General features: G+C 49.2%; 10 protein-coding genes across 10 annotated transcripts; 6 read left to right on the top strand and 4 right to left on the bottom strand.

Annotated features, from left to right (window-relative positions):
• Positions 1–1,369: 1,369 nt before the first annotated feature.
• On the top strand, positions 1,370–1,954 carry Aspvir_000577 (uncharacterized protein; the record flags this gene model as incomplete). Its single annotated transcript, XM_043265712.1, has 2 exons — positions 1,370–1,711; positions 1,949–1,954. 2 exons carry the CDS (start codon positions 1,370–1,372, stop codon positions 1,952–1,954), a joined length of 348 nt encoding a protein of 115 aa, XP_043121647.1.
• A 73-nt stretch (positions 1,955–2,027) lies between these two features.
• Aspvir_000576 (uncharacterized protein) lies at positions 2,028–2,585 on the bottom strand (the record flags this gene model as incomplete). The annotated part of the gene is made up of 1 exon (XM_043265711.1): positions 2,028–2,585. One exon carries the CDS (start codon positions 2,583–2,585, stop codon positions 2,028–2,030), a length of 558 nt encoding a protein of 185 aa, XP_043121646.1.
• Positions 2,586–4,653: 2,068 nt separating this feature from the next.
• Aspvir_000575 (uncharacterized protein) lies at positions 4,654–8,738 on the top strand (the record flags this gene model as incomplete). The annotated part of the gene is made up of 5 exons (XM_043265710.1): positions 4,654–4,909; positions 4,970–5,325; positions 5,380–5,611; positions 5,677–6,979; positions 7,043–8,738. The coding sequence occupies 5 exons, from the start codon at positions 4,654–4,656 to the stop codon at positions 8,736–8,738; spliced, it is 3,843 nt and encodes a 1,280-aa protein (XP_043121645.1).
• Positions 8,739–9,746: 1,008 nt separating this feature from the next.
• Positions 9,747–10,292, top strand: Aspvir_000574 (uncharacterized protein; the record flags this gene model as incomplete). The annotated part of the gene is made up of 3 exons (XM_043265709.1): positions 9,747–9,751; positions 9,798–10,130; positions 10,181–10,292. The coding sequence occupies 3 exons, from the start codon at positions 9,747–9,749 to the stop codon at positions 10,290–10,292; spliced, it is 450 nt and encodes a 149-aa protein (XP_043121644.1).
• Positions 10,293–10,543: 251 nt separating this feature from the next.
• On the bottom strand, positions 10,544–12,654 carry Aspvir_000573 (HET domain protein; the record flags this gene model as incomplete). Its single annotated transcript, XM_043265708.1, has 2 exons — positions 10,544–10,771; positions 10,888–12,654. 2 exons carry the CDS (start codon positions 12,652–12,654, stop codon positions 10,544–10,546), a joined length of 1,995 nt encoding a protein of 664 aa, XP_043121643.1.
• A 226-nt stretch (positions 12,655–12,880) lies between these two features.
• Aspvir_000572 (putative MFS monocarboxylate transporter) lies at positions 12,881–14,158 on the bottom strand (the record flags this gene model as incomplete). The annotated part of the gene is made up of 1 exon (XM_043265707.1): positions 12,881–14,158. The coding sequence occupies one exon, from the start codon at positions 14,156–14,158 to the stop codon at positions 12,881–12,883; it is 1,278 nt and encodes a 425-aa protein (XP_043121642.1).
• Positions 14,159–16,526: 2,368 nt separating this feature from the next.
• Positions 16,527–17,900, bottom strand: Aspvir_000571 (uncharacterized protein; the record flags this gene model as incomplete). Its single annotated transcript, XM_043265706.1, has 1 exon — positions 16,527–17,900. The coding sequence occupies one exon, from the start codon at positions 17,898–17,900 to the stop codon at positions 16,527–16,529; it is 1,374 nt and encodes a 457-aa protein (XP_043121641.1).
• A 1,356-nt stretch (positions 17,901–19,256) lies between these two features.
• Positions 19,257–19,982, top strand: Aspvir_000570 (class I SAM-dependent methyltransferase; the record flags this gene model as incomplete). The annotated part of the gene is made up of 1 exon (XM_043265705.1): positions 19,257–19,982. One exon carries the CDS (start codon positions 19,257–19,259, stop codon positions 19,980–19,982), a length of 726 nt encoding a protein of 241 aa, XP_043121640.1.
• A 312-nt stretch (positions 19,983–20,294) lies between these two features.
• Positions 20,295–21,635, top strand: Aspvir_000569 (altered inheritance of mitochondria protein 6; the record flags this gene model as incomplete). Its single annotated transcript, XM_043265704.1, has 2 exons — positions 20,295–20,394; positions 20,641–21,635. 2 exons carry the CDS (start codon positions 20,295–20,297, stop codon positions 21,633–21,635), a joined length of 1,095 nt encoding a protein of 364 aa, XP_043121639.1.
• An 861-nt stretch (positions 21,636–22,496) lies between these two features.
• Positions 22,497–22,916, top strand: Aspvir_000568 (uncharacterized protein; the record flags this gene model as incomplete). The annotated part of the gene is made up of 1 exon (XM_043265703.1): positions 22,497–22,916. The coding sequence occupies one exon, from the start codon at positions 22,497–22,499 to the stop codon at positions 22,914–22,916; it is 420 nt and encodes a 139-aa protein (XP_043121638.1).
• Between the last annotated feature and the right edge of the window lie 4,033 nt (positions 22,917–26,949).

The raw sequence follows: 26,949 nt of genomic DNA, 5'->3' as shown, positions 1-26,949 counted from the left end.
CAGGGCCACCTTAGCCCCCACAACGCATACTAGGTGCTCCCCATCATCATGAAGATGATCTGCCTTCGGAGACATATGGGAGTTCTGGTTGACCGGGCCGACAACGAGTGTCGCCTTATTGGCGACGACATTCCCCCTATGCGGATCATGTCTGTCGATCTCGGGCATCCTGGAAGGGCCCGTCGGGAGCACAATCTGCGGTTCATCCAACTACTCACAGAGATGGAGAAGACCACCAGCGCGATGCGCCTCCTCTGTCACCTTTCCTTCAACACAATGCTAGACGACTCTTTCTGGTTCTCATGTGTCTGGTCTGCAGATATGATAAGTCACCTGTAATGGCCAGCATCGCGTGGTGGCGCTAAAGAGTCTCCTTGACGATCAGCAAAATTTGACAGCAAAATCTGCTGTTGATGCTGAAGGTCGCCCAATCCCTGAACCAACCGCTCTTTTCTGTGGAGAAGCTTGAAGAATATGTTAAACAGATTGAGATGAGCCCGAGCAGCTTAGCTGCGACCTCGCTCTATACGACGGCTGTCTTGACAGACATCATAAAGCCATGTATGTTTTCACTATTTCTACGCAACTAACTATGTATTTTCAAAGTTACTCAACTCTCTTTAGGGTTGACCAGCCGTACCAAAAGAACTGTCGCATCATCTGTTCCTGGAACCCATGTGGGTGGTGCTGCGGTTGACGAATTGCTGGACATATACGGCAGAAGCTGCAATAAGCGCCATGACTATGGTAGTGACAGTTGGCGCAGCTACCATTGAGGTAGCCGGCAACACACACTGCGCCTAGGGGCCATGTCCACGTCTCAGTTTTGGGACGAGGGGCTGGCCAAGCTCTCAGTATACAAGACCTTCCACAACAGCCTTGCACTTCACCAACTCCTGGGCGAATCCTTCGGAAAGCAGACCACTTTGACAATAACACCGTGTACACAGCCGCTACATGCAAGATGCTTACCCAAATAGAGGATTGCCACTCCAGGCAAGATGAACGATGGCGTTCGAATCTCGTTGACAAAGACCTTAAGGACTGGAAGATAGACGCTCAATTGAGAACACTCTGAAGGACTTCATCAGCTCGCTCACGGAGATCGTCAACCATGGCGCCCAGACCCTTTGCTTCCGTTTCGACTTGCCATTTAAGACACGCTCCGCTTTTCCGTGGAGGGGTGGTACCACTGGCAAGATAGGAATATAAGCTTCATACAAAAACCAATAGGTACCAGAACCACCAACATTTCTGACCAAGATCTTTCGTCCTACTCTTCGTCAGAAGAACTGACGGATACCTGAAATAAAATGCTTCTGAACGGATAGGGAAGCGCAGCATTTGATGGGCGCGCCGCTCTTCCGTCATGACAAAGCACAACGAAGAAAGAGTGATAATTAGGCCGAGGGTGAGGCCGAGGGAAGAGCCAATGCCCCAGATGACGCGATGTCCAGGGGCGCGCCCTGCCCGCATGACTCTATCCGCCCCCGCCCCCGCGTATGAGAGAGCCTGCAACGAGCTCGGCCTCGATCCCAGCAACCCTCGCCTGGTCGTGCCCTCCAATGTGAACCAACCTGCCACGACGCTGAAGCAGTGGCAAGTAACTGGGGCCAGTTGGATGCTGAATTGGGAGCAGAGCCCCGTCGGTGGGGGCATCCTCGCCGACGCCTGCGGGACGGGAAAGACCACCACCTATAACGACGATCTGGTATGTCTGGGTTTTGGGCTCTTAGTTGCTTTTTATATTCAACAGGTGAGATCTGTAGATCTACGCAGGTGGATGCCTTGCCATTAGGTATATTACTTGATACCTGTACCGTTGGTCTCCATAGGAGGTTTTATATTTCCCAAAGCTTAAGAATGAAATTTGTGCATTGTTGCTGATATTTCAAATTGAATGCGATTCCCTATCTGGTGCTGTCAATAAGTATACTCACTATTAAAGGAATGACATATCCCAAGAACAACCTCATGATCTTCACTATTCGACTGGCCTTGCTCTCCAGCCTCACTCTGTATACGAACTAACAATTATAACTCATCCTCAACCCAACCCCAGGACCCTGCGCAAACTCCACACTAGTCACCTGCTTATACCACCCCGCAATACTCAACCGGTACGTCATCTTACTCGAGCACGAGAAACTATTAACGAACCTCGTCGTGGCCTGGTTCGGATCCGATTCAAAGGTCGTGCTCCCGACCAACGCACCGGTTGCCGGACAATACGCCCAGGACACGTCGATGCCGCGAGGAGACCGGCTCAACGGGCCGTTCACCGCGAAGATCTCAACGGGCGCGGCGGCTCCGGATGTTGTGATGGGGGTGCCGGCGGGGAAGGAGTAGGAGAGCGAGCAGCCCCAGCTGCCGGCGGTGACGTTGAATTCGACGAACATGTCTTCTTTGTTGGTGCCGCCGGCTTGCTGGGAGATGCGGAAGCCGGGGAGGTAGGAGGCTACTGGCTGGGCTTGAGAGACGCGGGCGATGTCTGGGGTGACGGTTGTGCAGCTGGTAGCACCGGGCAGTGCGTTGATGAGAGGGAAGAGGGAGAGGAGGGGGGTGATGTATGTGAGGAGGTGCATGGTTATAGCTTGTCTTGGAAAATGTGTGATATTGATGTTGATTGTTGATGTGTTGACGGTCTAGATGTTTAGGGATAGGTTGACTCTTATATGTTTGGGGAAAGAACGCAGCTCCGTCGATGGCTAGGATCATGAGCTCATCACATATTTTGCATCCTATAGGCAGAAGCAGTAATATCTCCAGCTTACATGAATAGAAATCCGATCTCACTTCTTCCAGCCAGCTGAGTCTCGAGTCCATCCGGAATCGAAATGTCGCTTAGGCAGCGTTCTATATGGTGGTGTTTCAAGCATGCCAGATGGCACCCAAACGGAAGGATCTGCCTCAAAAGTCAACCCATTTCAGCTGACTTGAAGATACCCAATCCGTGCATCTGTCTGAAACAGAATCCTCAAAAGCTGACATGATGTACGTCAGGGCTGAGACATCTCTGCTTGGCCTTCGTATTCAAGGCTGTCCATGCACGTGTCGCTTGATGGCTCGCGCATGTCTCAGCGGCACCTGTCGTCTTAATAGTATGATCACTTTTGGCATTTGTTGAATGTCAGTTTGCCTTTCGGGAATAATGAAGATTGAAGCGGTGGGTTGTCTGATTCCGCCATAGCCTACAGAAAACGAGCACCCAGCTTACATCTACCGGTTAAGCAATACCTCGTGATCAAATGATCAAACCACACATCTACTAACTCATTCAGCCTCTGATGGTCTGTATGTTTATTTCTATGTCAGATGGTTTAGTGAGCGCATTAGTTACAGACTACCCTAGTGGGATATTGACCAGATCAGATAATATGTCACGATAGAGGTGGCAAGTGTAAGCACTGGAACAGAGTATTGTGTCGATGGCATACAGAAACCGCAGAGTCTATCCCATTACTTCTAATATACACAGTTTAGGCAAGAATAGTAGGCGTTAGTAGATGTCTAGAGAACATTCAGATCATTCTGGTACGGTGGTATATTTTTTAAAGAACCGTGATCTATAGCTAGCATCACCATGGCGGGAAGTTGGCGCATTTTCTCTGACGGAATTATGAACATTTTCCTCCAAGACATGATGCAGACTTGCGAGCTGTCGTTCTTTGACCAGTGCTCCCCTGTTAGCGGCTTTAATCGAGGACTTTAACTCGCCTCTGGCATATTTAGTCTAGTGAAAGAGGCTTGCCGTTTGCAGCTCAGCTTCATCGAGTCGGCGGAGTCAGACAATTGATCGTGTACTCATGGCGAGATTCAAGTCGGACATATACATTGAACGTAATTGAGCATATTTCAACGGCATCAGGTACGTTTCGATAGTGTCATAGTATATTCGAGTCGGATGCTCAAAAACGTAACTTGAAAGACCGGTGGAGACCGTCGACGCATAATCTAGGATTGGTGTCACAAGGTTGGTAAATCTGTCGTCTGCTCTGGTCGCAGTCCCACGTTCATCTCGCTGCATAGGCCATTGTTGTTTGAGATGCTAGGTTGTATTTTGTTGCATTTACAGTTCGTAACCCAGTCTATGATGAGTCATTGTCGTAATACCGTAAGGTTCTATGGAACTCATCGCTTGTGCCTGGTGCCTGAAGTCCTGAACTATATATCGCGGCAAGCTGATACAGGATGGCACTGTATGCAAGAATGGGGCTAATCTACCAAGGGAACCAATCCAAAAAGATGAGTTGAATTAGTTTAAGATATAAAAGAGCAGACTATGCGAGGACACGTTAGGGTGTCCTGGCTTACATGAGTAGGGAAGGGGTTGAAGCTCCCAATTCTCAGAGCGTCAAGAAGTACTCCTGACTCCGTACTCCGTACTCTGTACTCCGTACAAACAAAGAAATCCCGACACAAATGGAACTAAACTAGGTATTTCAGGTGTACTTTACTACCCTACTTTACTTGACACCGTTTATTACCTCAACTCATGCTAATCGACTTTGGGAGCCCGCATTGACTCATAAGGTGAGTCACTGGGATAAAGCGACCGGCTGGGGCTACAAATACTCTGCTCATTTGGCCAGCTTTCTATTTGAGCATTTGCATTTACTCTCACTACTCGCGATCGGCTTCATTCCAGCAACCATGGAGCGAGTAAGGAAAACCTTCTTCAACCCTCTCGCGACCTCGAAGGCCCAGGTTCAAAAGATCCTGGAAGACCTCCCAGTCGGCTCTGCACACCCTTTCAGCCTGGAGCAAATCCTTCTTTGTCGGACAGAAAATGGCATTGAGGAAATCGATATCTCTTCCTACCCGGAAACCTTTTTTTTTAATGCCATGGACTTGGGCGAGATGGGCGAGATCCTTTTACGGCGAATGGCCGGCTTCCAGTCCCATCTGAGTCTGTCTTCTCTTTCCAATGAGTATATGGATGGAGAAGGGAAATGTTGACAACGTGCAGAGGTATTCGAGGACTTCCAGATTATGCAAGCACCAGCATCAACATTTAAAATCCCTATCGTCTCAGATCAAATCACGATTCTAGCAGTTTCTGAACGAACACCCACTTACTACGACTTCTGCTTCGCGGATGAATCGTGTAGGGCATGCTGCTGGCTGGCAAGAAATACCTTCCCGGGAATCACCCACAGCGGAGATATTCTCAATGGACAGGATCTCCTCGATTATGTGAAGATCAACAAGAACTCTCTAACAGAGAAAGAAATCTGCGTGTTCATCTCCGGCTACCAGTCTACACTCATCACAAGGTTTCTGGGAACACACCCTGCTTTGCTAGTCGCTGATCATGTGGATAAGGCAAGTCCAGAAAACTAGCCTCTTCTCTAGCATCGATTGACTCATCGTTGACAGGTTCTTTACATCATCCCGGTGCCCTTGGACGCAGCGACCATCGGGGACGCAACAATCTGCTGCCCGTTGGTAATAAAACGCGATGGAGACTCGTTAATTTGTTCGATATTACCAACCGCAACCACGGACCGGGACATGATGTGCAACAGTGACAAGTTGATCAGCCCTGCCTTCCCAGAAGCGATAAAACGCGCTGACTTCACTATGGGTACTCCTGAACTAACTACACGAAGTAAGAATCACCATCGTCAAAACGACCGAAGCGATGAGCAAAGCTAATATGGTATACAAAAACAGCCCCGGTGAATGATTCAGTCAAAGAGGACACAGCGTCAAATTCAGAAAACCTGCGTAAGGTCATCACCAAAGAAAATGCCATTTTTACCACCGATTCAGCTGTTCTTCCTTCGTTCATTGATCTGGAGAAAACACAGATCATACGGTTCGGCACCGGTCTTGAATTCAAACTACCAAACGAAGAGGTACCCACGAGGGAGGAGCCCTCCGCTATTGTTCTGCCATGCATCTTTGGTACCGAGCTCCAAGGCCCAGTTCTACTTGCAACCGGAACAKTCCCTTCGAATGTCCCATTTCCCAATGAAGATGCACTCCGGGACTACTATAAGCAACTCAAGAATGCCGTGGTGATCGTCGACGAACGAATGACAGATAATGCCCGGAATCTCGCATCTGCCTACCGAATCAATGCACTCTTCATCGTTCAACTCACTCCAGAAACCGAGCCCAAGGATACCAATAGTATCCTTTCGCTGATGGATTCGGCGAATATCAATGCAGTGACGGCACTTGCAGGACCACAGTCCTTGATTCTGGTTCAGATCTCCGACAAGTATTACTTCTACAGAGGCATTGCCAACCGGGCACACCTCAATACGTCGGGACTAGCATTTGGCTCAGATGTAACAAGTGTACTCGAGTCTGTAGGCATCGGCTCCATCCTAGATCCGAGGATAGAGCGAGTCATTAACCTCGGCGACGCAAATTCGATCATCCTCCCCACTACCGGCCAGTTAGTCCAACCCCAAGATCTACAGAAGTTGTTTGAAGAAATTTCAGTCGACCAGATCCAAAACCTGGAAGACGACATATCTGCAGTAGTTTCACAGCTCCAGGTGCTTCTGAACCAGAAAGACCTACAAGAACTCTCCAGAGCCCTGGTGACTGCGCTCTCCGCCAAGATCAACAAGGTTGCAGCCCCATTAAGAGACAGCTACACCGAATTCCTAACACAGGAATACCGTAGGGAAGATCCCAAATCCGTGCAGAAGAAGAATAACATGCTTGGCAAATTGAGAAAGATCACAAAGGACATGCAAAAGGCCCTTGAGCCGGTGATCTCATGCCTGGCGAACATGATATCGTCTCAAACGACTTCCAAGCGAACGCACGATCTGAAGCGCCTTGTTCGCCAAACCACCATTCAAAATAACGTCGAGGCAGCGAAGTCCATGACGTTTGAGACTCTCTCGGGATACCTTGAGGAATACGCGGGAGATATGGGTGTTATGCTTTTGAATATTGAGACGACGCCTTATCGTGAGCTTTTGGGTAACTTGAAAAACAGCGCCATTGATGCCAGGTATGTGCAACCTCCCCCATCAAGCCTCCTAAAGTATACCTCGAATGACACTGACTTTTCTAGCCAATGTTGCGCCCTCGACTCGAGAATCCTGCACCTGGAAGGATTCGACGCAGGCATCATCATGGAGCAGTCGCAAACCACGCACGACGGCCCACTCAAAAGCACCATAGGACCCTCCCAGCCCATTCTGGCGTTACCCTACCTAAGCCAGTCATCAGGAACCGGATCAATGCTAGCCTGGGTCTGTTGGGCTGAGTTCGTCAACCTGAAAAGCCCCTACACAGTGCGATGGATGGAGAAATGCAATGAACCGCACATCGCCGCGCTCCGAATTATCATGAGAAGCACGCTTGGCCAAGCAGTCGCGTCCAGAGAACATGATATTCAACCCAGCAGCCCAGAGACTGGCCATTTAATGAGCGCACTGTTAATGGCCGCCATGTCGAAACTCGCGGCGATGAGAACATCTAAGCCCGTGGAACTAGACAAAGCCGAGGATACCGTCACAAGGTTAATGCGCGGACTCTTCGGTAATCTCTTGACAATCGCCGGCTCAGGAATCCGTCCCCTCAGCATGGTCTGGCAACTCTTCGGTCTGAATCCCCAATACGACCTCCCCACGAGCTCCGCTGAGTGGATCTGGTATGAAAACGTGGTCGCACTATACCCGTATACAGGCTGGCCACTCCGACAATTCCACGGAAATCTAGAAAAACTCCTCGACAAAGCCGTCCTCCGGGTGGTGACTAAGAACGAAAATCTAGCCACGATCAAAGCAAGCCGCACGGCTGAGATGGAGAAGTTCTGCAAGCTGAGGAATATCCAGCTCGAGCATTCGCGCACTATCATTACCATCTTCATGCGCATGCTTACAGCGGAGGATATTGATCTCCAGCCCGTCGCGGCTCGGCTGCTCGCGCAGCTGCCGCATAAACTGGAGAGACAGTCGCAGAGCTACACGAAGATGATCACATACTTGAACCATCTCGCAGAGGGAGGCGAACGGTGCGTCAACGACGACCTCACCGCCGCGAGCGTCTACACCTCGCGCTCCGCAGCCTTCGCGGAACTAAAGAAGCAAGTCTGCGAAGCATGCAAGAGGAAGGATTGGGCACGGATGAAAGAAGCCTGCCAGGGGATAATGACCAAACATGTCGAAATCGCGGCGCTGTGGCGCGTCAAGCCCGAATCGCTGAAAATCCAAAACATGAAGCTGTACAAAGCGCTGTTAGCCGCGGACTTTGACGATATTGACCATAACACTCAGACTAAGAACCTCGAACTTACGAGACAGGTTCTCGGCGATGCGGAGAATAAGCGTGTTCCGTGGCAGGTTGGCAAGCAGGGTCAATTCGGAGGTAGCATCGAGCCTCTCGATGAGGACTTTCTTCATGAGATTATGACGGGGGAGAAGAAGCTAGAGCCAGCAGCCCCTCCAGGAGAAGAGGAAAGGGCCATGATTAAAACAGAAGATGAATTCGCGGAATTCAAGGCGTCGTTGCGGGCGGAATTCATCAACACCATGCAGAAGAACCTCTCCGCCGAAGAAGTCTGCGACATTATCAATGTTCCTGTCTCCGCGATGCGTGTTTTCGTCAAGGCATTGAATCCGGCGTTTGTTTGGGAAGATTTGGCGGTGAATTTCAAGGGCGTTATTCTGGAGTTGGTGAAAGATCGATCAAAACGGGAGGAGAGTCGGCCTGTCAGGAGGTTGTTGCAGATTGAGGTTGGGAAGAACTTGCAGATCGAGGGGTGATATTATTTGCATCGATTTTTTTATGGGTTTTTATGATTTAGCGAAATTCGAGGTCGGCGTTGGAAGCTTCAATTCCCATATTCTCTTTTTTTCAATAATGGTATCAATCGCTCTTGCGATCGACTAATACGACCATTCTTCAGGCGCCTTGTGTAATATTGCCCCCGTCAAAGACATTTACCATCTACAACCTGTGTGGCAATGACCTTGGTTCATATTGGTCAGTCGGAAATTCTGGGATGGTCACGGTTATGCTGATGTTCTTTGAAATAAGGATACAGTCCTCTTCAAATTCCGCCCAGATGTCAGTGAAGAACATGAATACCTTCATTTCTGAACTTAGGACAATGAAAAGCCTCCCCTGTGTTAAATCTGGACACCTTCTTATTAGAGGGCCCAGCATCATGGATTTACTTAAACACAGCAAAGGTTTCCAGATTGCTCTCATGAGCTACTATGAAAACCAGGCCGCTCTGGCTAAGTATCAGGCCAGTGATGAGCATCACCAGTATGCACTGATTAACTGCATGTTAAGCAACAATAGCTGTTTATTCAAGACTAACTGGAATGTAGGATAACTTTAACCTATAAGTTTCTGTACAAAGAAGATTTGATTTGTTTTGATTTTGAAGTTGATCCCAAAGATGAATATATGTGCCATTTTCCGCCCTGTGCATAGAAGTTAGACAGACAGAAAAAACTGTGCCAGTGCCGTTCTTGGAAGCATTAACCAGGGCCCAGGTGACCAAGTTTATACAGGCATTTTCAAGTCCTGTCCTTATTGCCATTATGATGAGAGTGAATGATCGATAAATGTGCAGGTGCAGTGACGAACACTCCTTCCTTGTGTGCCTGAGTCCGAAACAGGCGCCTGCAGAATATCAAGATCATCTTCAGTCATCACACTCACACCTCAACACATCTTCATTTGCATCTCTCCTTTCGCTATCTGTTTCCATCACATTCATCCCTGACTACAAACGATATCACAACTGAGCTAAATCCAAGATGGGGTATGTGAATAAACAATCATCCGCATAATCTACTAACAAACACCAGCTACACCCACTACTACACCGTCGAGAATACCTCCAGCCCCGAATGGAAAGCCGCCTGGCCCCAACTCGTCGAGGACGCTCAAAAAATCGTCGACAACTCCAGCGTGCCTATCGGCGGTCCCGACTTCGACGAGCCCGGCCCCCCAGTCATCGACGTACACCAGGGAATCCACCTCAACGGAGTCGGAGACGACGGATACGAGTCTCTCTGCTTGGACCGACACGGGAACGCCGGATTTTCATTTGTCAAGACCGCTTATAGACCATATGATGAGGTGGTTGCGTGTATCCTGCTCAGGGCGGCTGTGCTGGCTCCGAACTGTGTTAGCTTGAGGTGAGTATATAGAAGGGACGTGTCTTGGAGTAAGCTGACGGCGTTGGCAGCTCGGATGGAGATTGGGAGCATGATTGGTCTGTGCCTCGCCGTTTGTATAGAGATTTGTGGGGAGAGGATGTTGAGTGTCCTTGGAGTGAGACCGAGGTTGCGGATGACTGAGTGTCGTGCTGGGCCTTAAGACAGGAAGTTTGAGGTCATGCTATACCCAGGTTTTATCAGTTTCCCCCCTGCTGTTGCTAGTGATCGGTCTAAATAATAATTGCTCTGTTTCAGGCATGCACTATGAAAGTTATAGAATTACTGTTCTACCGCTACCCTTTCTTGTCTATGACTATCGACAATCCCATCATGCACCTGTCCTTGATCCGTCTACTCCTGTCACATCCAAACGAGGCCTATCTTGTCTCTCTCTATTCCTCGCAGTACCCTTGCCAAAGAATGTAGATACATCTGAGCCCGCTCTCATTGCGAGGCTCTCCTAGGACCTGACCGGCTGCTCGCACCGCGGTCATTCGTGATGCGCTGAAGCTGACTGATCGATACGGTGTCCTGTACTCGGACAGACCTAGTCTCTCGAGGCTGATCTCCAGGACGTTCAATCTCAGAGAATCGATGTCCGGGATGGATCTTTTGCGATTCTTTCATACAGTAACAGCAGAGATCAAAGTCTGCACAATCCTTGCATTTGTACCGCGTCCCATATATGCCCTGTGGAGTCAGCCCAAGCGCAATAGGAGAAAAGCAGGAGACTCACCTCGCTACACCAGTCACAGTACACTCCAGCATGCCAAACAGGCTTGTCCTCTTGAAAGCTATGACCCGGATGCGTATGCCTCGCGTTCTGGATGCAATCACAACAGTAGTCAAACCCAGGACACGACTTGCATCGATATCGAGTCCCAAACACCGTAAGCCGGCATCCGTCGCAGACACAGTCCTTGTGCCAAGCCCCATTTTCCGGCTTCGCGATATAGACGACCCACATGCGCTGTCTCTTGACAACCTCCTCCAAGACCAGTATCCTGATTGTCCCGTCGTTGACATTGAGTCCGTGGTTCCTATCTCCGATAAAAACACGGTCCCTCCGTTGATCCATCCAGCCGTCTGCCATCTGCACCTCAAAGGCATTGAGATCGAGGGCTTTGAACCGAGCGTCCGTCATGAGAGACCCACCGAACTGGACAACGGGGTTGAGCATGGCGTCAAATCCGACGCGCAGGTTCACGACGTGGTCCTGACGCATAGAGTACCTGATAATTCCCGCGGTTCCCCGTTTCCCCGGAGGAATGCAGAGCTTGCGCTCCTTGTCGTCCCAGGGGTGGTACGCTGTGACCTCGAATTGGGAGTGAGGGCCCTTCCAAACGGGGGGAAACTGACGGAGCCAGAATCCGTACATACGCTCCGGGGCCTTTGGTGTCCCTGCGATTCTCTGTCTCACGTAGACCTTGCAATATTCGGACTTCATCTCTGCCGGAAAGTCTGGCAGATCGTCTCCGGCGCACACTACCCTCGCGTACTGGTTGTCCTGCGGCAACGGAGCGAGGAAGATTCCCACCCGTTTCTTCCTGCTCTGCGTCTCGCAATCCAGCGCCGCAAGGTACACGTCCATGGTCCAGTGCACAACAGCCAGCTCAATGCTAATCCCCATATTAGTCACCGCGAACGGACTACGATTGAACCTCTGCTCCGACTGCACGAAGTCGCCGCTCTCGTTAAAGTCCACCGGCGACTGCGCCAGCAGCCCACGGTAGGTATCATCGGCGCTCGAGCTCTTCCACGCAAAGAGCGTCTGGTCATCCGACTGCCGCATAATCTCCTCCTGCAGCCGGATAAACGCCCGCTTTCCCTCCCCGTACAACATCGGCATGTTGATCTCGAATAGCCCAAGCAGGCTATACGCCATATCCTCGACCTTGGTCGTCACCCGCTCCGACGCCCAGGACATGCGCTGCGCGATACTCAGTTCTTGTGGTCGGAGCGTCCCGTCTAGCACCTCCTCTTGGATTCCGGTGATAGAAGAAATGATCCCCTTCAGCTCAGCTTTGGAGCCAAGGGGGCACCAATCCGCATTGAAGAATTCCACCCGCGCAGGAGCAAGGAGTTCTTGCAGCGTCCAGCCGCGCGTGAACCACACGCTGTCGTTGAAGCCTCCGCCTCCGCGTCCGCTTCCTCCCGATGCAGTCGGAACCGTATCCTCAGCGACATCGCACAGATAAGCATAGCACACCTCTGCATTCTGATACCACTCGTACATCGAGTTCAGCGCCTCAGATAGCTCCGCGCTACTGGTCTTGTCGATGCAGAAGGTGTCGACCCAGATATAGCCCAGGTTATCGCGGAGGGCCTCTGCGCAGCACTGTGTGATTTTCTCGTAGCCTTTTTTGGTGGGTGCGGTGCCTGACAAGATATCCTGGAAGATGACCTCCTCGTCTTGCCAGCGGTGGGAGAGGATGGCGTAGGGGGGGATGGTCTCGCCGAGGAAATCGGTTAGTTGGTGGGTTGTGGCGTTAAAGAGGCGCATTTTGTTTTGCCTGGGTTGATACGAGAGGATGATTGTTCGTTGTGGGGGATGGCTTTATATATGTAGGCTGTAGCCCTTGGCTGGGTATCTACTAAGCTCGTATTCGTTCGGTTTCGGGCTGCTGTGTTTATATCTAGGTTTATACGATGCCGAGACTCCGAGAGTTCTTGGTGTTTGAAAGCGGTGAGTTTATTTGATAACATACAGAGTGAAATATATATATACATCAAATCCTCCATTTGATCCCTCCATTGAAGCCGGCCTGACGATCCATCGTACTCAGTGCCGCCTCGATTCTCACCCACACCACACCCACCGTAGCACCGACGAGCAAAACACCAACCAAGATGCTCGTATTGAAGAACAGTTTGCTCATCAGCTCCTGACTGACATGCGAGCCACCACTCCGGATCAACGCCCCTGCCACCGGCGTCCCAACCAACGCCGCAAACCCGCGCACCATATACAAAAACCCATTGACACTGGCAAAGTGCTCCACCCCAAACAACTCCACCAGCGTCGCAGGAAACAGACTCACATATGCCCCAGCAAACACACCATAGAACATCGCAAACGCGACGAACAGGGCCTTCCCGCCAGATACCGTAGACGGCAACCACAGCCCCAGCGTCGCAATGGCGCTCATCAGCGTCGTAAAGAGGAAGACGTTGATCCGCCCCGCACGGTCCGCAACATGCCCGATGACCACCTTCCCCACAGCCGACGACGCATTCGAAATAGAGATGAACATCGCCCCCGTCGCGGCGGAGTAGCCCAGCGTGCGCGCATACGTCGACATGAAGTACACAGGCGCGTAGTACGCCGCACCCTGCAGTCCGGCGGAGAGACACTGCGCGATGAACTTCCTAGTGCGCGCGACGCGCCAGTCCACAAGCGTGACGCGGAGCCGGGACGCGGAGGATGTCGCTCGTTCTGTTTCGATCTGGCGCTTGGTGCGCGGGTCCCAGTCTAGCACGAGCGAGGCAGCGCCCAGCAGTACCGTCGAGAGACCGCCTGTGAGACGGAGGGTATTCCTGAACCCTATCTGGGCGTTCAGAGCGCGCAGCGCAGGCGCCCAGACTACGCCGCCGACGCCGGTGCCGGAGGAGATGATGCCGATGGCGAGGCCGCGGTGGGTGGTGAACCAGCCTGGGGCGACGGTTACGGCGGTGATGTAGGTGAGACATGTGCCGCAGCCTAGTAGGACGCCCTGCGTGAGGACGAATTGCCAGAGGTGCTGGCAAAACGATGCGAGGATGTTGGCGGTGGCGAAGATGATTGTCCCGGCTAGAGTGATCCTGCGGGGGGAATAGGATTTGCACCAGCCCGAGGCGAATGGCGCTCCGAGGGACATCATGGAGACGGCCAGCGTCCCGATGAGGTCGATATGGGCTGGAGTGACGCCGGTGAATGGGGTGCGACTGGGGAGTTGGGACATGGATTCGTAGAGTTCTTGATACACTCCGAATGCGAAGTTGAGGCCGCAGCCGGTGAAGATACTCATGAAGGCGGCTATAACCACCAGAGTAGATTTCCTGGATAATTAGACTGGGCTATAGATTCGGCGAGACGACCTACAGATTTGTGGGGGTTTCTTGCAATGGTTCTTCTACTTCCATGGTCGGGGGGTGAGAAGTGACCATTTCCGGGTCTGCAGTAACTGCACACTCATTTTGATTATGTTGCCTTGATGAAGCCATAATGGTATCAATGTTGTTAGATGGAGAAGGGTGATGGTGAGGTCGTTATGTATTAGTCGGATAACCTCGGATGAATCGGGCATCTACGGGTCGGGCATGACTCAAACCATCATCTTGGATGAAGGTCAAACCCTCGGATAAGATCCGAATAATGAGAAAAAAGTACGAAATAGCAAATATGATACTCAGCTTTGCAGCACTCAGATGTATAAGTGTGTCATAGTGCCGCGGGGAATTGCTCTCGAAGGCACTCTCGGATATGGTTTTCTGGCAGTAATCACATAGTCATAATGCTGGTAGTGACCATCGCTTGTCTCCCACTCTCTAGTTTCCAAACTGTCATGATTGATTCATTTCCTCTCTTGCTAGGCGCTCCCTCTTCTCCCTTGCATCGACTGTCAATCCCGTTAGCATTCTCTTAAAAGCCCGAGTCTGCTATCGGCGACACTCACACAAGCATGCATAGAATTCCGTCCGCCTGTACCGGCACCAGGTAGCCACCACCACTTCCTCGCCGACTGCAGGATTACGCAGGAATCTCATAAAAGATACAACGATCGTGTCTCGCTCGGAGCCAAACCATCCTTCGCTTTCGACGAGCCGGCATACTTGAATGACGAGCGCCTTGTCTCGGGGATCGAGGCTATCCTCGCTTCCGTGGAGTGTCTCGATTATGCGGAGACAATGGAGATCGGTGAGTTCTTTGCTTCGATTAGTGAATGGGAACACTTTTCGGCAGTGAGGCGGTCTGAAGCGTACCAGGCATTGAATGATCGAATTAGAGATTGTGGACAGACGGAGAGCCTGGGAAGTACTTGGGTTCGGTCCTCGAAGTGATTGATATCTATCACTATGGCCGGATGGACACAAGTAACCAAACTAGACCATGACCCCTCCGAGAGAGCAAAGGCTTATGCGAAGAATCACCACTCTCACCGGTCTCAGGTGATCTCACACCCTGAATCCTGATGAGTGTCTACTACAACCTATTCAGGCAGGAGTCTCTTCAGAGAGCGCATCTACCAATGAGAGCTGCAACGCTGTAATGCGACTCCCTAAGCACCGATAACGGCCAATAGTTCAACGATGTGGCTCTGACGAGGCCTCGGCTGGGCCCGACACTGTGGTAGATTTTGAATCGACATGTCGCGTCGGTGCTTCCAATCCTTCCAAATGCATGCCAAGAATTGGCGTAGCATTTTCTTTGTTTGAACAAGTGACTCATGGAAGACTGACAGGGATGTGAAGGCGTTAGCATTCAGTTGGGTCGTTGACCGGCGCTCTAGACCTGAGACAGTTATTCAAATCCTGCACTTGTATGTTAGTGCTATTCAGGGGTCATCACAAGTATTGCGAGTGGCAGTAGAGGTATATTGAACATACCTTATCATATATTATCGTTGAACCTCGAAACGGACCACAAATGGACCACAAACAGACCATAAATGAGTAGTGCTCTGTGCAGACTACAAATGCCTTACTCAGATTTGAGGAACCATTTCTACAACCCATCATCTAATCACCACAGAGTACAAAGCACCCTGGCAAATCCACCAGCATATCACCCCTCAAACCCATTGGCAATTGAATAAATCAAATCCCGAGGGAACGGACACTTGTGGGTCTAATCCTTCATCACTGAACGATTGGCTACCGGCTGCCCGGCTGTCGAAGCGCGGGCCACTAACGCACGGCCCGGAACCCGCAATGCAGCTAAGCCTTAGCGTACCATTGCCCCGGTACCATTTCACCAATCAAGGGAGTATTGGCACGGCCTGTCAAACGTTGAGCTGGCAGGTCGTCGTACAGAGGGGTTGATATCTCTCAGATGGAGTGTCTAGGCTAGGTATGGTTATCATGCTGGCCGAGAAGGTATTTTTGTTAGGCAACCGTGGGCTGCTGCGGACATGGCCAAGGATTGTAGGACTATTGGCATGTATACTCCACATTGGACTTGTCATCTCTATCAACAAAGAACATATTCCTGTTTGACTAACTCAGCTGCAGGAGTGTAATTTCGCTTATGCACAGTAGCCAGGGATACTTCCATAGCTCCACATCTACGCAGTAAATCAAGGTTAACATACATGATGTTTCCAACCTCGGAGTGATGCGTCGAATTAGGAAGCGTAGGTCACACCGTATCTTCCAATCTCTGTGGCAAGGAAGTCACTAATATCGAGCCTTTATGACAATAAGCAACGGCGAGATGACGCGATGCAACGCCAGCCAGTCAGCAGCATATCTCTTCAAAACACCTAACCTAGCAAGGGCAAATGCAAGCCGGATAGGCTTTTCCTTGTTTTGCGCAAAGCACTGGAAGAGACGGTTGATCCTCTGCTCTTCCTCGTCGGTGAGCACCGCATTTCCCCTCCAATAATCCTGGGCTTTTCGCGAATCAAGCCACCGGATTCCAGGCAGATAATGGTCCCATGAATCACTGGCGAAGAGAGCTCCGAACAATTGAGACGAGAGCGGATACACCCGATCGAGCCAGATCAAGGAACTAGAGATAAGGCCAAGCTCGTGTCTCGCGTGATCGGCCGCCTCAGAGTTGGCTACTGGAGTATTTTCAAGCTTGCTGGCTCCGACAGGCATGGCAAGGATCCGGTCCATTATGAACATTGTAAGACTGGACCGAGCGGGGTGAAACGCCGCCCGGAAAGAATACCACTCGCTGCCTTCTCGAGTGGACAGGTCAATCTGACCGAGAATATCTCGCAGCGTTCTTGGGTTGTTGAGCCCAAGGATACCGAGAAGATCTTTCAGAAACTCTACCTCCACAGGATATTCCACCTGGCAATGCCCGAGGGAGGCGGTCCAGTTCCACAGAAACGATCCGAGCGCGTAAACCGTTTTGAAACCTTTGTCATCGGTGGTCCTCGCTACCTGGGTTTGATAGAGCTGATCCAGGAAACATTCCCCGAGAAAGACCGCACCGCTTAAACCGTCCAGGATGCGGTGGTCGTCTCTGCTCGCCCTGAGCTTTCCCTTGTAGACCACGTCGTGTTCGACCTCGGCCCAGACATGTCGCAACACGGAGACGACCTGGATCTCGACCTTTGTGTTGTGTATGGGGACGCCTTCCTGATTGACGGTCCCGTTCTTGAGGTGGACTCGATAGTGCTTTGCGCAGTAGCCCGGGAACCATCGGTCGAAGCCGCCGTGGATTGCTTCGTCAATGCCCATGCGGTTGATGGTCTTTTTTTCCACGACAGTAAATTCGTCATTGAGTATGAGCTTGACCTCCTCTCCGTGCCGAGGATAGTAAAGAGCGATGCGCACGCCAGCCAGGTCAGATATGTCGCTTTTGATCTCTTCTCTGCTGGAGTAGACGTGGCCACGAAGAAGTTGTCGGGCATATAGCTTTTTGCGTAGACTCGCCGCTTCTTTTGCTCGATGGCTGACGAGGCATGGTATATGATGTCTTTCCAGGGCTGCCTCGCAAGTCTTTCTAGCAGCCATTGCGGTGTGGTTGTAAAAGTCGCGGTGTTTCTCGTAGGAAGCGACAAAGTCTTCAATTATAGCCGAGGTTGAGGCCGCCATTGATGGACTGAGATCTTCTCTTGCCTTTTTGTCCATGCTGCGAACAGGGGATAGTAGATTCTATGCCAGCAATTGACTCTGACCACTGTCTCCGTACTGGGAGCAGCGGCAACAAAAAAGAAGCTGCAGCAAGGTAGAATCACTGCCGTATTTATTACCCTTTCTTTACTCCCTTGATTCGGTCCTCCAAAGATGAGGAGATGGTTCCAGCTCATGCAGGTCTTATGCTGCGTGATCACTCCCAGAACCAACCACATTCATAGCCGAATCAGCTGTACAGAGAGACGCACATCAGTGTTGTCTGTCGATCCCTGCACGATGTGATAGATTATGCAGACCAGCAACCTCCTGCAAATGAGAGTCCTCCTTGCCTCGGGTTAAGATTGAATGCGTAGTCACGTACTTTAGCATCACTTATCGTGACAAATAGGAAGACAGTATGATCTTGGTTATTTCCGATAGTCTATAAGGGATCCTCATTGTGCGCTAGTCCAGCCAGCCTCATCCGACGATTGTCACTTATACATGTAATAAATGAGGAATTGAGGAGACTCCTGCCATTATGAACGTTCTCGAAGTTCGCCACGTATTCTGACGATTCTCTTGGCGTTGATGTTAGATGTCCGGAAATGGTAGTCCTCGGGGGATGTGGAAGACCTCCACCGCACCTTCATCTCATCCACCTGCAACGTCATGAAATATGCAGATATGCGGTCAACTAGTGTCTTCATCTTGTGTCAGATGGAATTGGAATTGATGTTTCACTGACATTCTGTCTATATAGGGGGATTTCGTCCTTCTTGCCCTGTTTTTCGTCTCTGTCGGCTCACTCGGAGATATATATCACGCAACCTTTAATCGAAGCATATAACTATAGCATCCTCTTCTAGTATACGTGCTATCTCTCTTGACCTTGCTCAATCTAAAAATGGAGATGTGAATTAATGGACACGTTTCATCTGAATCCTTTGTTCCAGCCTTGTACCTACCTTCTTACGTTCAATAACCACAGCACCGCCACCACATGTCAACATATTTTGAAGCAACTCTATCTCTGCTATGATATATAGATAAAAGCTCGGAAATATTTCCTGAATTATTTGGTACTGTTTATGGGGTTCTGTCATATTGGCTGGTTTTCTTGCTGCCTGAAATACAAGATGAAGCCTTATGATACTTCCAAAAAGGAAATTCCCCTCCAAGACTGTCCCGCATTCCAACCATCGACATGGTATAAATTCTATGCAAGAAGCATCAAAGGAAAGAGAAATGAGTATAAATTTACACCACTCGACGATAACCCTCCCCCAGGTTTCTCACATCTGCTGTGATATACCTGCAAACTGCACAGACAGAATGTCGCAGTCATTCTACTCGTCCTCAATTCCAGAAAACCACATCGCACGATTATTTACAGAACTCGAAGCACACGACATTCCCTCAAAGCCATCCTACGGCATCGACTCCCCTCTCGGGCTGATCGCCTCCAACGTCCTATCCCCGCTCTACCTCTACGCAACCATCAAAGGCAAATTCCAAGTGTGGGATGACCTCCTCGCCAGCCTCCCCAGGGAAACTTTCAGAGCACCAACCCTCGACCTCGGCTGCGGCAGAGGGATGGTCCTATTGCAGATTGCCCAAATCAAGAAACAACTCTACAATTCAGACCCACCCGTCCACCCCGCCTACGGCATCGATCTATTCGTCAAAGGCGATCAGAGCGGAAACTCGCCACTGGCAACTTACAAGAACGCCGCTGCGCTGGGGGTCTGCGAACAGACGGTCCTGCATTCGGGGAGTTTTGCCGAGTTGCCGTTTTCCGATGGGGTGTTTTCGCTGGTGACGGCCAGTCTATCAGTTCATAATGCGGATAAAGCTACTAGGAAGAAGGCGATAGGGGAGGCGGCGAGGGTGTTGATGTCGGGGGGATACTTGGTTGTGGTGGATATGGCGGGGTATGTCGGTGAGTATTTGAATATAGTCAAGGAGATGGGCTGGACGGATGTCTCGAGTGAGTTTGGGGGCATGAGGATTATGTATGGGGCGTGGCCTTGTCGGATATTGAGGGCCAGAAAGCCGTAATTCCTAGCTTATCTACTAAATTAGGCAGCTGGATTTCTTTGGTAATAGCAGAATCAGAATGGAATCATTCTGTCAGCCAGTAATTGGTCCAATGGCGTCAACTGCCGGAGCTTAATGGGATCAAGCAATCAATGGTTGTTGGACTTGGACTCTTGGCGGCGAATGTCTGGATACGGCAACTCGGCTTGTGGGCCGCGTCAGCCACCTCTAAGGATAAATCGGAATGGATCGCCGGAGCGGTCGCCTGCTAGAGGATTATTTCTCAAAGCTCCCACCTTTCCTAGGTGATCACACTTGGCACATATTTTCAGTATGATGGGATCTCTATCGACTGCCGACGATTGCGAGGTGGGAAGCTCCTCATCCCAGGATACCTTTGCTTCATTGGAGATGATTCCTGGTGACCATGCAGGTCGAAAACTATTACCACTTGACGTATCGGATGATCTACATAGCAGCTACAAGCGCAGACACAGATGCCAGTGGTTATCGCAGCTTTTAAATCGATGGAAATGTTCCCATGTCGAGTGTAACGCACGTCCACTATCTCGACGCGCAATCATCTGCCGAGGCGTTAATAGACCTTTCTGGGCATTGATTTGGATATTGTAAGTCCATGCACTACCATCCTCGCATAGATGTTGACTTCCGTCTAGAGGATTTCTAAAGGTCCTCTCTCTGGTGTGGACCGGTCTAGTCCACCTTTTCCCCGATGACCTCGACGCCCGTCTAGGCGCCTGGGTCTTCCCCGGCGGACAACCGTCTATATTCTCTCACTGGGCCACTCACGGCGTCACTCCCGTGCAATGCCACTCACACAACGACTACTGGCGGCCAGTCCCGCTCTTCTCAGCCATCAAAGCGGGCTGCATCGGCGTCGAGGCGGACGTCTGGCTCTCCGGAGAGGATCTCCTCGTCGGCCACAACCGCTTCACATTACACCACGCCGCCACACTGCGCAGTTTATACCTTGATCCGCTGCTGGATCTTCTTGAGCAGCATAACACCCGCTCCAGTCAGCTGCAGCCCGACAGAAATGAGGACCTAGGGGGTGTGTTTGCTCACGACCCGTCCCAGACACTCGTTCTTCTCATCGATTTCAAAACCGACGGCAACGATACATGGCCTTACCTGGTTGAGCAGCTCGCTCCCCTGCGTGAGGCAGGCTACCTTACGCATTTCGATGGAGCGGAGATGGTCCAGCGTCCTGTGACGGTTGTCGTCTCGGGAGATGCCCCTTTCCATCTTGTTGTGGCGAATAGCACCCATCGCGATATATTCTTCGACGCTCCGTTGGATAAACTAGATCAAATCATTCCGGAATCTAACCCAGAGGAAACTGCAGCAGCTGCAGCATATAATTACAACTATACAAACAGCTACTACGCCTCCGTCGACTTTCACAAGACGATTGGATCACTATCTCGGAACCGCTTCTCGCAGAACCAGCTTGCTCGCGTCCGCGAACAAGTGGAAGCGGCTCATGACCGCGGCCTCAAGGTCAGGTACTGGGGTACCCCGACGTGGCCGCGGGGGCTGCGGAATCATGTCTGGCATGTTTTGGTTCGGGAGGGGGTAGATTATATCAATGTGGATGATCTGGCTGAGGGGACGATGCAGGATTGGAGGAAACACCGGAGTTGGTGGTCGTAACATTCATTTGTTCTGGTCGATTGGAATGGAGTTTACCTTGTTCGTTCTTTTGGAAATTGAGGAGGTCAGGCATCATCCTTGTCAAAGTCCTAGAATAAAAGCTCGATGATAGCGAAAGACAAATAAAATTGAATCACTTCCGTACTCTTGTTCGCCGGTTTGTGCCAATCAAGTGTTTGGAACTTTGAATGAGTAGATATCGACTCGAGATCGCTTTTTACAGTGTACGGAATTTCTGCAGGCTATATCTTCAATTAGAGACACCCTTGTCAAAGAATGTATCAACCACGGCAAAGATGATAAGACATTTTCTCATGCAGTGTCACGTATATCCTCTGAAATTACTATAAACATGAACAAACAATACTGAAATCTGTGCATAAACTAATGAGCATAAAGCATGTCGCTGCTTTGCGTCCGGTATCCTTGGTCTTTAGATCAGCCTCCAAATTGAATGACGAGTGATATGAGACAAAACATGTTTGTATATAATGCTCTTTGTACTTTGTCTCTGGACAATGACAATAGATTGCAGGACTTCATCCATAAGACATATTCGCCCGTCAGCCTCATTAAACACTTGATACACGCTGCAACAGAGCGCTGCCAATTCTTTCTACAATGTCTCTCACATAGAGCAGGCTGTTTTGACATTTCCAAGACAGTGCAATCCTCTGTCCAGATACTGCATCGAAGATGTCCTACTCTTGTATATAAATTCAGACCGATATCCTGCCCAAGTCTCTTCTCATCCAAACCAACTCTCTCAATCTTCGCCTCTCATCATCGCTTCGAATACAAACATACCTCCACTTTTATACAGTTCCTTGTTAAGGTACGCAACCGCAACCGACAACCAAAATGGCTACCGTCCAATCTACTCAGTCCCCACAGCCAATCGAGCCGACTACCCAGCCCCCCTATGTCCACATCCTCTTCGACGTCAAGACATCCCCAAAAAAGCTAAAACCGATCCTCCTTGAGACTTTGCATCACAAGATCTACCACCGCGATGTGAAGATCTACCCCTCATTCGAGGCCATGAAGAACGCCGGAGCCGTCAAGCGCGGCAACGTCGTCGTTTCCCTGAGAGCAGGGGGAATGAACGAGGACCAGATTGTTATGGTGGCGCGGACAACGATCCAGAAGCTCAGTATGGACTGGGATAAGAATGAGCTGGCCGGCGAGGCGCTCTGCTTGGTTATCGAGGATAAGATGAGGAGTTCTGGGTGGAGCCTCATGCCCTACAATGCTTGGAGGGAGCAGAGCAAGCGCCGCTGACTGTCTCCGTAGATGGATCGGCCTGGGATGTGGACGGAGAAGGGAGAATGGGTGGACGAGATGTGAGTGCTTTTCATTTCTTGGTTTTCATTTCTTTATTCCTTTGGTTCTTCTGTTTCAATGGTTCCTAAGGTGAAGTTGCAAGCTGGTGACGTTGTTTAATGGTGCAGGTAGGAGTTCGAATGCATTGTTTTCGACTTGAGTACCATCGTGCGTATATTTGTACTGGTTGCGAATGGGATCATTGATTCATCCCTGGCGCTTTTGTAATACAAGAGCCTGTAGCAAGTGTCGCTCAATAATTGCTGTCAAGACAACAACAGTATAGAAACAAGGCTAGCTACTTCGCTGCGTGTAAGAAGTATATCAGAGGTGAAGATGGTAGGGAAAGCACGCATACACCCTCCGCGTGTCGCGGTTATAGACGATATTCTAGGAAGCCCTATTTGCAAGCCAACCGCAGAGTCGAATCTGCCTAGTCATTTCAAGTATCCCAATCGCAGAATCCAGAAGCACATGGAGGCCACAGGCACTCACTCAAGAACCTAAGTCCTTGAATGCGGTATGTTCTTCAGGTGGAATGAGAAGTTGCAGGATCCGTTCTGAATGAAAAGTTCTCGTTAGCAACTGAGAATTTTATTAGTTTAATTCTTAGGTTCTTAGGGTAAAAGACCGCCTGTCGCTTGGCCAGGTCATAGCGCCCCTGTTCACAGGAAAGGGGTGAGTTGTAGCTTTCCCTTCCACAACGGCCCCTATAATTTAGCTCTATTCACACTTATCCTGGTCAGTACCAATATGGGTGAGTAGGTTGGGGACATGCTACTGTCGACTCATCCCCTCCCGCATCTAAGACATCCCGAGACACACTTCGTCACAGATTCAGCCTGAATACGCCCGGTGGCGCTCAGGGTCCGGAGAAGGTGCCAAGATGGTCGATTTCCCCATAGTGATGCCGTTTGGGATAAGGGGAATGTCAATCTGCGACAGAAAGGGAGAGAATACATGATTGACGGCAAATGGAGAGAGTTCGAGTGCCGCGCTGGAGTCCTCCGATCTCCTGTTTTGTCGCGGATTTGAAGGCACACAACCCCTTCTTGGTAATATTCCGCACATCCTTGGTGCTTGGCAGGATTTAAAGTCATAGTACCGGAAGTATAATCTTCGTCAGGCGATGTAGTGTTTCATCGCGTGTTTAACCGGAGTTTGCATGCGCAGCGATGTTATACTAATTGGCTCTATTCAGTATCGACGACAGTGTTCTATTTGAGCATCGCATTCGTCGACTGTTTCTCGCCGCATAGCTGTTCCGCGGTCGTCCACGGGTTATATTCGTCCCCATAACCAAGCTTGACAAGATATTCACTGCTAAATTGTGAGCCTTTACCCCTTCTGATTATCCGCTTTCTCTATTCAAGATTCTGTGGTGGTTCGAGTCTATCTCTGATCAGAATCCTTTTCATTCTCTCCTCGACTTGGTCTTTGGCTGGTCCGTATCGGAAATTATGAGCATATGTGATGGCGTCTGGATGGCTTGGGTGTACGGTACCATTGTCCCATGGCGATGACTTTTGAGTGTGGTCAATGATGTTTTCCTTGTCCAGCCAAGCCCTTAGCTGTTTGAGGCCGTATAATTTGGACTTACCGGTGTTCCTTTGGCGAAAACAGGGGCGGGGCTCCCTTTGCTTTCGTTCGAAGGATCAGGATGGGATAGCGTCCAATTGGGCCACAAACTTACCTCAAAGCTGAGAGGGCGTTCGCGAAAGCTCGGTGATATCAGACACAGGTGAAAGAGAAAAGTCAGAGAGGGCGGACATTCTGAAAACTGGTGTTGCGGTCGTGCAATCCTTTTACAGTGCGGGTCAGTTTCTCCTTCAAGGGGCAGGGGGACTTGTCGAGGCCGTATATCTTCAATCGCCTTGGTATCGCCCAGCTTCGTCCAATGGTTGGCAACAATTCGCAGGCCAGGAACTGCACCTGAGTGATCTCGCTGCGCGCGATCCCCGATATAATTTATGCTTATTATATATATAATATTAAGGGGAGATCAGGGTAGGTATCCTGTCTAATTTAATGATGTTGGGGGTCGAAAGGCTTCAAATCTGCAGCAGGACGGGCCGTGTGGATGGCTCAGCTGTGGATTATGTTAGCTCTTATCTATGACTTAGGCTCACCCACACCGGAATCGTCAACCACAGCGGAATCGTCATGTACCTTTTATATAGCATCATCATATAAAAGGTACATACGCCCTATGTCTAATATCTAGGGTATTTACTAGGGGCGACCATATTTTAGATAGTAATATTAAAAGTCTAAGAGGAAACATCTTATAATTAAAAGTCTTCTAAGAGTTTTAACTAAAAAAATTTAGAGATATTAGAATATATAAGATTTCCCATACAAACTCTTTCTTAGGGAAAAAGAAAAGATAGGTTATTTTAACTTAATACTTATAATTTTTTCTTTCTAATAATAAAAATTATAATAAGAGATAGACATTTATATATCTAAATAGTTATCTACTTTAGAAACTAAATGTGTACATACCTAGATTAAATAACCTATATGTACCTTTATATGGTGATGCTATTGACGATTCCGCTGTGGTTGACGATTCCAGTGTGGCTCACCCACACCGCGAGAGTGGTGTGGGTGAGCCCAAGTCACAGATATAGGTTGTGTTTCACTCATACTTAATCCTTTGGAAAGTTAAAGAAATATAAGAGTAGACAGCAACACAGTAGTAATAGAGAGTAAGGGGTGAGATCTTACTAAACTATATGCCCCTAGTAACATAAGGAAGGATGCAGTAATTTAATTTTTAAATTTTATGAGCTAATTATATATATACCTGAAACCTTATACTCTTGGCATTTGCTCTGCTCTGGTAAGTTATCATAATGCTAGTTATACAGAGTATATATAACAAGTTTTACATTCTTGGCTTTTTTTTTTTAAATTAGTTTCAACTTCAATTCTATAAAGGACACTACATTCCCCCCTTTAAAATAATATTCAACTACTTCATCTGTATTAACTAACTAATAACAAGACTTTTTGGTTTCTTTTAACCTACACTATGCACTTTATTAATTTACTAGTCCTTACTTTTTCAGCTTTGAGCTACTTCACTCTTGATGTTATTGCAGACTCTGGCTACTTCAACACTTGCAACAACATAACAATTCATCACTCAAATTCAATTTCTGATAGATCTCGGGACATGACAATTACTGCTACTTGCGAAAGAGTTGATAACAACCACAGACTCACACCACCACTCCGTCTGGGTATATGTTTTGCCAATGCTGATGGTAAACTCATTGGCAAGCTTACGTAAGGTCTCTCCTTTACTATCTATAATTATATCTCTATACCTCTTTACTCCCTCTTTACCCAGTTACCTACTTCTGTTATTATATTTCTTAACTTAATCTCTCTTGCTAACACATATCTATAGTGGTGGTTTTAAGGACTGTGCAGATGTGGGTCTGTATGACAGGTGGCTCCTTGCTGTTTGTAAAAATAATGCAGGAGGCAAGAGCACTACTTGGATTAATACAAGTTAGTCTCTATATTAATCACCAGTACTAGTATGGCTATTGACAATAGTGAACAGATGATTGGATCGCAAATGATAATGGGATACTGACATGTTTCAATGAGAGTTTTGAATAACATTAGCAGTCTTTGGTATGTACTAGCATTGGCATACATGGGATCAAAATTACACTGCAACCATCTTCTTAACCTTCCCAAGACTATGGAATATAACAGGGGAAAATGAAGACTAACTACATATATAGGGTGGTCCTACATTTACTTTGTGACTACAGGTCAGCCGACTATTCGGAAAAGTTCGGCCACTGCCAAGAGAGGTCGGAACGTTAAATAAGAACAATGTGGTAACTAGTTCATAACTAGTCTCAGTCATCAGTCTGTTCCTGGCCTGAATTTGAAACCTCTTTTTGCCGGATCTGAACCTGAACATGTCTTTCTTTAAGCTGAACACGTCCTTCTTCAATCTTGCGAT

Source organism: Aspergillus viridinutans, assembly GCF_018404265.1.
Source record: "Aspergillus viridinutans IFM 47045 DNA, scaffold_1, whole genome shotgun sequence".
NCBI lineage: Eukaryota > Fungi > Ascomycota > Eurotiomycetes > Eurotiales > Aspergillaceae > Aspergillus > Aspergillus viridinutans.
The sequence above is the reverse complement of the archived record's forward strand: the minus strand, read 5'-3'. Positions and strand labels throughout refer to the sequence as shown.